General features: G+C 43.6%; 1 protein-coding gene and 1 pseudogene across 1 annotated transcript in view; both read right to left on the reverse strand.

Annotated features, from left to right (window-relative positions):
- The window catches only part of Senp5 (SUMO specific peptidase 5), a 36,692-nt gene that overhangs the window by 18,024 nt on the left and 7,845 nt on the right, over positions 1–10,823 (reverse strand). The window contains exons 2-5 of the mRNA XM_021184758.2: positions 6,193–7,718; positions 1,787–1,892; positions 1,513–1,651; positions 1,282–1,329 (exon numbers count right to left, since the gene is read on the reverse strand). Of these exons, the coding sequence (XP_021040417.1) occupies positions 1,282–1,329; positions 1,513–1,651; positions 1,787–1,892; positions 6,193–7,687 (1,788 nt within the window). The 5' untranslated portion in view covers positions 7,688–7,718. The remainder of the gene's footprint in view (positions 1–1,281; positions 1,330–1,512; positions 1,652–1,786; positions 1,893–6,192; positions 7,719–10,823) is intronic.
- LOC115029579 lies at positions 4,214–5,249 on the reverse strand (annotated as a pseudogene).

Below are 10,823 nucleotides of genomic sequence, written 5' to 3' on the forward strand. Positions count from 1 at the left end.
TTTTTGTTTTTTTCGAGACAGGGTTTCTCTGTGTAGCCCTGGCTCTCCTGGAACTCACTTTGTAGACCAGGCTGGCCTCGAACTCAGAGATCCGCCTGCCTCTGCCTCCCAAGTGCTGGGATTAAAGGCATGCGCCACCACTGCCTGGCCTATTTTCTTAAGAGAAAGGTAAAGGGCTTTAATTCCAACACTTAGGACAAAGAGGGAGAAAGATCTCTGAGTTCCAAGATATCCTAGTCTACATAGCGAGTTCCTAGAAAGCCAGGGCTACATAGATTTTGTCTTAACAAAAGCAATAAAAGAAAATTTAAATTACTTAAAAGGTTAAAGGGTCTGAATTTAAATCAAATACCCAAGGGTTTTCCTCATTTTTTTTTTTTTTTAAATTCTGGCACGAATACACGTGCCAGTGTGCCAGTAGAAGCCAGAAGACACTTTGTGGAAAGCATGTGGGTCTCAGGGACTGAACTCAGATTGGCCGGTCTTTGGAGCCAACTTGTTGACAGTCTCTTAAAAAAATAACGGCAGCCTGGGGCTCAGATGGTTCAGTGGTTAAGAGCACTGGCTGCTCTTCCAGAGGTCCTGAGTTCAATTCCCAGGAACCACACGGTGGCTCACAACTAGCTGATGCCCTCTTCAGGCAAGTGGCTGTATATGCAGCACAGAATTCATACATTAAATAAAATGTTTAAAAAACACAAATAAGTAAGGAAGAAAATATGGGTGTTGTGATTTTTTTTAATCAAAAATGGATTTTTTTTTCAGGTTTCTTTCCCCCCCCCCACAGGGTTTCTCTGTGTAGCCCTGGCTGTCCTGAAACTCACTCTGTAGACCAGGCTGGCCTCGAACTCAGAAATCCGCCTGCCTCTGCCTCCCAAGCACTGGGATCAAAGGCGTGCGCCACCACTGCCCAGCTAAAAATGGATTTTTGTTGTTGGTTTTTCTTCTTCTTGCTTGAAACAGGGTCTCATGTAGCCCATGCTGGCTGGCCTCAAACTTGCTATGTAGCCAAGAATCCTCCTGCCTCTACCTCCCAAAGTGCTAGGATAAGAGGTGATATGCAACCACACTCAGTTTAAACAGAAATGATTTTTTTAGAAAACATGGTGGACTCTAATGTGCAGTCAAGACATAATCCAACCCATTTAATCTAAAGAATGTCAAATAATTACATACTGTTTAAAAGCAAAACAAACAAAAGAACAAAGACCACAGAAAACCTAACAACCACCTTATTATGAATAACACAAGGATGCTCACAAAGAGAAAGCCTGCACCTACCTTGTCTGGGACAGCATCCATTATCAGCTCGCCATACATATTAATAACCTGCAGAGAGTAAAACCTGATTAGTCCTGCACAATGCGGAGCATCCCCAGCAGGATGGGTGGTACGCTGAATGCAGTGAAGGTAATAAGGCCTTGTTTCTAAAGATAAATGAAAAACAAACCCGAAAACTGATTGGTCAACATGCTGTACCAGCTTCTCCCCTGAGAATCCACGTGCACTAACCTGGTCATTCAACCAGTTCTGACCGTCCAAAGTCGCCAGATCATCCATATCCAGCATGTGCTTATTGTAGAAGATGCGGAAGTTACACTTTTGATGTCTGGCCCGGTAGTTTGTTATTTCCCTATTGATAAATGGTTTTCTAAAACAGATTTTGAAAGCAAAAGTTAAAATGAAATGCACTTTATTCGATGTATAATTATCTCTTTTCTCTAAGGGAAAAGTCACTTATGGCAGTAATATCTTTAAGGGCTTAACTTTAGCACCACTGACATACCTATTAGAAAAGTCTTCATTAAAGACATCTTTTAATCTCCCAAGGACATCTTTTTCACTGAGTGGAACCAGACTTCCATACTTTTTCATAACCTCATCTAGGAATCCTTACATAAGGGAAAAAAAAAACATGGAAAATTTTTTCATCAAAGTCATTTTCATAACACATATTCACACTATTACAGAGCGCACAGAACCATGACCTGTAAAAACGGTTACATCGTTAAGAAAAAATAGGTATTTTGAACCTTCACCTTTGTAACCCATGAAGAAATAAATGCTCACAGCAATTTTTGTTGTTTCAGCTCATCTTAGCCAAAGGCAATTGGGGACGTTGGAGGAGGGTGTCCACACACACACACACACACACACACACACACACACACAGAGTGGGGGGGGGGAGTCAAGTCTAGTCAGCCTCCTACACTCTGGTGTTACAGGTGTGTGCCACCACACCCAGGTCATACAGTGTTTTTAAACAACTAACACACTCCAGAGTCTCTAGTTAAGAGTAATATTTCCATAGTGGGACCTTGAAGAAGAGTTATCTTGGGGGCTGGCAAGATGGCTCAGTGGGTGAGAGAACTGACTGCTCTTCCAAAGGTCCCGAGTTCAAATCCCAGCAACTACATGGTGGCTCACAACCACCCATAATGAGATCTGATGCCCTCTTCTGGTACATCTGAAGACAGCTACAGTGTACTTATGTATAATAATAAATACATCTTTGGGCCTGAGCGAGCAAGGCTGACTGGAGTGAGCAGAGGTCCTAATTCAATTCCCAACAACCACATGAAGGCTTACAACCACCTGTACAGCTACAGTGTACTCATATACATAAAATAAATAAATACATCTTTAAAAGAAAAATAAAATCAGCAAGAGTTCTTAATAGATCTTTCCTGATTTGTATCTTTAAAAACGAGTTACTTTGGTCATGCTGTCACTTCACACCAATAGAACAGTGACTAAGACACAAGGGGGAACAGCAAGATGTTACTTCTTAAACAGAATGGGGGTGGGGAGATAAGCGTTAATCATAATATTAAATGTCTTTACTCCCCCAGTAGTTTAGGAAGTAGTTTATTTAAAAAAAAAAAAAGTGAAAATTGGTAAGATTATCATCACTGTATTATTGCAACTTGGCTGTTTTGTTTGTTTAGTTTTTCAATACAGGGTTTCTCTGTGTAGCTTTGGCTGTCCTGGAACTCGCTCTGTAGAACAGGCTATCCTCAAGATATCCATCTGCCTCTGCCTTAAGTGCTGGGATAAAGGCATTGGACACCACCACTACTTGGCAGCAATTTGATCACCATTAGCCAGTCTTAGTGCACAGGCCTGTAATCCCAGCACTCAGGAGGCCAGCTTCATCTATACATCGAATCCCAGACTACATGGTGAGATCTTATCTCCAAACAAGCAGCAAACCTACTAACGTCTCTCATGACACTGACCCTGTGAGGTAAGTTTAACTGGTAACAGTGAGCAAGGCCTTTCTCCTCCATGCTGCCTAAGCCGGCCTGAGATTCTCCCTCCTCGGCCTCCACGGTAGGAGCTGGGATTATAGACCAGGTCTGGCTCTAGAAAGGCCTGTTTTAAAATTGGGAATAAAAAATTTAAAAACAATTTTTATTGTTTATTTAGCTGTGGTACAAGAGATCAAACCCTGGACCTGATACATGGGGGGGGGGGGGGGACAACACAAGAGTTCTACCATTTGAGCTATATCTGCATTTGAGCTATATCTGCAGCCAAGGAAAACAGAATTTCTAAAGAGACCCTTTAGCCTGATTTAAGGCAGTCTTCAAGTCAACTTATGAATACATTCATTTAGTGGTCTCCATGATGACCCACTAAGCAAAAGTCCTCAGGAAATAAAACCCCAACATTATTCTAAATAGTAACAAAGAAACTGAAGGCAGTTTAGCAAAGATAGAACCATGACTTTGAGATGATGCTGTAGAGAAGGAACAGCAGTCCACCAAGCTGACAAGTGGCTCTGGCTATTACAGGAAACTCATAGCCAGTTCCTTCCGTGGCTCTCACGCAATGGTTTCTGCCAGGCCATCAATTCAGAATGGAAAGTACGCTGTTGTACTGGGAGAGAAGCAAAGATGAAAACCCGGTATTTCCTCCTGTTAACTCCCATCAAAGAGACTCCCAACTTTCTGTAATGCTGGGAAGCCAAGTCAGGGCCTCAAACATGCTAGACAAACCACAGACTTGCAACCGCAGCCCTTCGTTTGGCTTTTATTACATCCATTCATTGTGTGTGTGTACAGTGAGGTACACATGCAAATAGCATACAGAGGTCAGAGGACAACATGTGGGAGATGGTACTCTCCTCCACCATGTGAGTTCCAGATTGAACTCAGGCTTGGCAGGAAGTGTCTTCACCCTTTACCCACTGGGCCATCTCCACAGCCCAGCTCAAGGTTTTGTTTTGTTTTTTAATGTGGAACTTTATGTATTTGTTATAAATTAGGTCACACTCTCCCCAGAGGGAATCCAAGGAGGAAAAGCAGTCATGTGGCCCTAGAGACATATAGCAAGGTAACCTAGGGCAGGGTCACAGGTATGGCTGGTCCTTGAACAGCTCCCACCTCTTCATGGGAGGAGCAGGTGTCACTGCCTTCTTCTCAGTGGCTGCCATAGCAGAACTCTCAACTGTTTTGCCTGACATCAGGGCCTTTCGTGAGGACATGATGATTGAGGGAGGCACAACATCCCAGCGGCTATCATGAGTACAGTAGTAATTGTTGGACAGCTTGTGACTAGGGCCCACTGGGAATTTAGGAGGTGGCTGGGTCCCCAGATGCCCAGTTCTGCAGCTTTTGGATAGCACGAGTAGTGGACGCCATATTCCTTCTGCTCCGAAGGATGCTGGTGACCCCAAGGTTTTTGAAATCATTATCTCTGATTCTCCACCCAAGTCTACTTGTAAGCTAAGAACAAGGCATATAACATTTTTTTTTAATTATTATTATTTTATGTGTATGGGTGTTTTGTCTGCATGTATGTCTGTATACCAAATGTATGCCAGATGCCCACTGAGGTCAGCGGAGGGCATCAGAACCTCTGAAACTAGAGTTACAGATGTTCCTGAGCTATCAAGTGGGTACTAGGAACTGATCCTGGATCCTCTGCATGGTCATCCAGGGCTGTTCACCAAAAAGCTATTTCTCCAGCCCCAAGAATATATACTTTTGCTATATTTCCAGCCTTGACATCTTAACAGTTATCTTGTTTCTATATGGTGGTCTTATTTCTACATGGAAAAATGGCCCCAACAGAAGTCAGGAAACCTTAACATTTGAAAAGACTGCATTTAAGCAAGAAATTAAATATGGGTGGAAAGAGAATACTGACTGTACAAAGCTGTCCTGACTGTCACATGGGCATGGTGATATGCACACTCACATAGAAACTCCATGTATGTACATACAATTATAAAATAGGAATAAAAATAAGAGGGGCTGTTGGGCGTGGTGGTGCACACCTTTAATCCCAGCACTTGGGAGGCAGAAGCAGGTGGATTTCTGAGTTTGAGGCCAGCCTGGTCTACAGAGTGAGTTCCAGGACAGCCAGGGCTATACAGAGAAACCCTGTCTTGAAAAAAAAACAGTAATAATAATAATAATGATGATAATAATAAGAGGGGCCAGAGAGATGGATCAGTAGTTAAGAGCACTGACTGCTCTTCCAAAGGTCCTGAGTTCAAATCCCAGCAACCACATGGTGGCTCACAACCATCCGTAATGAGATGTGACAACCTCTTCTAGTGTGTCTGAAGACAACTACAGTGTACTTAGATATAATAATAAATAAATCTTTAAAAAAATTAAAAAATAAAAATAGAAACTTAAAATTGTTTTAAAAGGTAGTTTACAGTTGGAGAGCTGGCTCACAGGTTAAGAGAGTATAGTACTCTTCAGAAGACCACAGTTTAGTTCTCAGTCTCCTTACTCGATGTTTGAGGCCAGACTGGGCTACCTAAAACTCTGTCTAAAAACAAAGACACCCAATCTTAAAGCCCAACAACATAAGATTCGCATCTGTAATCTGTAAGCCTGGTAAAACCTAAATTTAAACCAGTTCTCCTTGAAAGGTAATTTGACCATCCTCTTAAAATGTTTAAGTACCAATATTCTTCTAGGAGCAATCTGAATGACAGTCTAACGGACAGAAACAACTGCACAGCAGAGTTCACTGCACCCTTACAGCCAAATCAATGCAAGTGTTCATCAGCAAACTGAGCAGGGAACTAAGCTACATCTACAAAATGGAGCAGTGTAAAAGGCATCACAACATCTAGCGGTTTAAAGGCAAGCCATGTGTGGGAGGTAAAGCCGAGACTCTGGAAAGGACAGCATACAGCAAGTGTGGGCAACAAAGAACAGTGCATACCAGAAAGGCAGGTTGAGAGCTGCTCATCATCCACTGGAGACGCTGTCTGGCTGCTCTTGCCACCTGACATTTGGTTTTCTACTTTGGGCTCACTGCACAGCAAGGGAGCATCCAGTGGACTTTTACAGTAAGGGTGGTCCAACAGCTTAGAACTAAGAATGCTCTGCTTCAGGGACCCATCCTCCTCCATCTGGAAGTTCTCATTCTGGGCAGGCTCCTCAGACACAGGCCCGTCTACACTACTCACAGATTTGTCTGCTCCAGACAGTGGCAGTTTCACTCTGTCATCGCTGACAGCACTTGTCCCGCTTTCCTGCCCCAGCGCCATAAGTGCTCTTTCAGTGTCCGGAGAGAACCTGTCACTAGAAGGATGTTCCATTAAAGGGATTTCAGGAATTTGCTCTGTACATTCCCACTTAGGACAAGAGGATGACTGGTCCCAGTTGTATTCGACACAGCCATTCTGCTGGTCAGGGAATGCGTCATCTAAACCATGCTCCTTGTCCAAGACAGGGTTTTCTTTAGTGTGACCATCAGGCACATGACAGTTTTTTTCCTTCCCCACAGCACTGCTGTCCATGTCTGGAAAGTATGGCTGACACCGACAAGGATCTTTAGGTTCTAGGGAAGGGACTGGGCTGCAATTGTCACCCTCAGTGTTATTATCCCTAAGGTTCTCTTGATGGTCCCCAGTGACCTTCTGTACCCAGCTTCGCTGGGCCTTTCTTAGCTTGCAAACTCTGCTTTTCGTTCTGAAGTGCTGGGATCTGAAAATCCTATACCGGAATCTAACCATGGACAGTTTCTCATACATCATCAGAGCCACTCTGACTCTTCGGTGTTGGCTAAGCTGGAACTGTTTTGGAATCAGGGGTCTCCTGTTCCTGTGGTGCTCTAGCCCTTGGTAGCAGCCATGACAAACTCGCTTTCTATGTTTGTTCAAGACCACAGTCTTGCCACTGTCACCTGGACTTTGGCTCTCCCCACTGAACTTCATGGGAAAGTCTGAAGCTTGTGGGTCTGTGCTAGGTTTGTGACCATTGGCTCTACCTAAAACAGTGTTTGCTGACAAGCCAGGAGCTGCCTTCAGAAGGCTTTTCTCTCTGCAGTATTTATGGTCCAAGCTCTTTGCTGAAGACAGTAATTTATCTGCTTGGAGTTTCAGGAGACTCCTTGAGGAGGAAATGAAGTGCTTACTGTCCTTTCTTTTCACTTTGGCGTACAAAGTACTAACATTTTGAGTAGCCAGTCCAGACTTTGTCTTTGAACAAAGCGGTACATCCTGAATCCATGTTTTCTGGATGTGAAGGCCCTTATTACACTGGAAAGGCTTCACCTGCCGATGCCAAGCAACTGGCCTTCCCAGCTTAGCTTTCAGAAAGCACAAGTTTTGGGGAAAGTAGAACTTCTTAAAGCTTCCAAACCCAGCATTCCACTTCTCAGAAAAGGCTAAGTGAATTCCTTTCTTCCATAGAATTTTCTTCTGTTTTTTCATTTTTCTGATGCATAATGAGAACTGGATGTACCTATAAAACAAAATGTAAAGAAATTTTAAATTTCAATGTAAGTATAATGTCATAAAGACATATAGCAGTTAAGATCAAAATGAAAGAGAGCGTGTGTACTTCAATTTATTCTGTCAGCTCTAAGGAAATCCTACTTGACTGAGGTTCCAACTGCAAGATCTGGGAAGAAGACAGGCATGAACATTTAATACAGCCCCATTTTCTCTATACCTAGTTCTGGTGGAGATGTTTCTAGAACCATTTCTGGCAAGATGTAGTCACACGTGCCTTTAATCTCATCATTTGGGAAGCTGAGGCTAGGTAGACCTCAATCTTTGTGAGTTCCAGACCAGCCTGTTCTACATAGTAAGTTCCAAGTCAGCCAGACACCTTGTAACAAAAAAAATTTTTCTCAGTATGAACTAATTTTTGTTTTGGGGATTTTTTTTTTGTATATACATGGATATATTTCACCTACATGTATATAGGCTCACCACTTTAAGTGCCTACTGCCTGTGGAGGCCAGAAGAGGATGCTGGATTCCTGGAACTGTGATTATGAATAGCTGTGAACTACTGTGTGGATGCTAGAAATTGAACCTAGGTCCTCTGTAAAAGCAACAAGTTAGCTGCTAAGCCATCTCTTTAACCCACTGTATCAGTTTCTAATAGAACACTCAAGGCAAAAAAATCAGAAGAGAATTTCTAGGGTTTTAGTACTTGAGCTACCTTGCCAGCCACAGAATTTCTGCATTGACACTGTGGTCTCAATTGTAAAGTGAAAGATAGTAAAGAAGAGGGACCAAGTACCCCTTCAGACGGATTTCATATCTACTAATGTGGTCCGCATAGTCATCACCCTCAAGGAGATGAGGCTCCACTTTTACAGTCAGTCTGAGTGTCTATAAAGGAACAGGACTTCATCAGGTACTCTCATATAAGGAACAAAAGCAAACACAAGCACACATACAGAATTTCAGGAATAGCTGATAGAGGTAAAAGATGAGAAGGAATAAATGAAAATTAGACATGAAGCTGGAGGTGTAGTCAGTCAATACACAGGCATGATGGGGCTGGAGACAGATTATTTGCCTAGCATGCATAAAGTCTTGGATTCAATTCCCAACATAAAACCAATCATGAAGGCACACACACACACACACACACACACACACACTCAACCCCAACACTCAGGGAATGAAGATCAGAAGTTCAAGGTCTGTAGGAGAAGGGTGTTACCCAATATGAATCCTTCAAGCTACAACCTACAGGGCAAGTAACTGGAGCGGTAACCATGGCACAGAAGCCATGAGGACAGCAAACAGTTCCCAGGGAGATGTGAGGCATGCCCCAAGAGAAGGGCATCATGCCTGGTACCTGGCCAGAACCCCGAGACTGGGGTGGTGGCAGGTCCTATGGGTAGCCAGATCTGGTGGTATACAGCTTTAATCTCAGCAGAGGCTGAAGATCTCAGAGTTCAAACTGCTAATGAGCTCAAGGCCAGTCTGGTCTATACAGCAAGTTCCAGGTCCACTAAGGCTACATAGTGAGACCTTGTTTCAAAAACTAAAAAGCAGATCAATGAGTAACACACTTAGCAGGTCAAAAAGGCGAAAACCTAAGGCCATGAAGTAAGCTACAAGAGGCTGTAAAAGCCCTAAATTAGAAGTAACACATACCTATGAAGGTTAGGAATACGGATGGTGCTGAGAAAAAAAGGTCATCCAGAAGTCTGAACGCCACCCCACACACAACTACACACACACACCCACACACAACTACACACACACACCCACACACAACCCCCCCTTACACACACACACACACACACACACACACACATACACTAGCCTGCCTCCTACCCTGAGAGACAACCTGCTCCCTTTCTTGCCAAGGATGAGTCAGGAAAGTCACACCAGTAGGAAAGCACAGGGCAAGCCAGGATGAGTGAATTCCTGCAGAAAACTTGTCCCCTCACCTTATAAGGATACGCTGCTAATGAGGAACCATTCCTTCAGGATGAGAGAAGGCATGTAAGGAGAAAAGATTATAGATATTTAACCCTCCCCCAAAAGGCTGAACAATTCCTCCTCAGGGTGTTCTGAAGCTGGAGAAATGTCTTAGGCTCTGGATCCTAATCACACAGCCTCCATTCCCCTCAGGGGTAAAATACATGGACTGTGAGAACAGTCTGAAGGAGAAGACTATACTCAATGAGACACACTTTTGGTCTGTTTTATTTTTTCCAGACAGGGTTTCTCTATGTAGCCCTGGCTGCCCTCAAACTCAGAGATCTGCCTTCCTCTGTCTCCCAAGTGCTGGGATTAAAGGTGTGTGCCACCACCCATCCCCAGCAAAACATACTTCTGTTTTTCAACTCATCCTCTGAGATTGCGGCAACCTCTGATTCATTCTCTAAAAAAGTTGGTTAGTTTATTTAAAAATAAATAAATAATCCATAAACGTACACAGATATTTCTATTTCCCCACAATGGCCCTGCATGGCCTATAGTATACCCAAGTTTCATGTATTCAAGATTTCCCATAGCACCTTAGTGCACAGTTTGAGGCTGAAACTAGGACATTCATTATACAGGGTAAAGATGTTCACCCACACACCTGCAACCCCATTACTCAGGAGGCAGAGGCAGGTGGATCTCTGTGAGTTCAAGGCCAGCCAGGGCTACACAGTGAGACCCTGTCCCTCCTCCCACTCCACCCCACCACACACACACAAAAGGATTAACTAACAAGAATCACCAGCCCTCTGAGGAAGGAAAGGAAAGGAAAACCATGTTACAGGAGAAAGCAAACTCCGCAGATAGAAGGAAAGGCAATGTGATCAGTGACAGAGCTGCAATCCCAGGAATGCAAGCAGCCATCCAGGCTACAAGAAGGAAAGAACAGCTTCTCCTCAAAGAGAGCACAGCCTTGTAGAGGCCCTGATTTTGACTCAGTAAGATTAATTTTGAACATAAGGCCTCCATATCTGTGAAAAAGAAAAAAGTTCTGTTTCAAAAAGATAAAGAGCCGGGCGTGGTGGTGCACGCCATTTATCCCAGCACTTGGGAGGCAGAGGCAGGTGGATTTCTGAGCTCAAGGCCAGCCTGGTCTACAAAGTGAGTTC

This window comes from Mus caroli, chromosome 16 (genome assembly GCF_900094665.2).
Source record: "Mus caroli chromosome 16, CAROLI_EIJ_v1.1, whole genome shotgun sequence".
Taxonomy (NCBI): domain Eukaryota; kingdom Metazoa; phylum Chordata; class Mammalia; order Rodentia; family Muridae; genus Mus; species Mus caroli.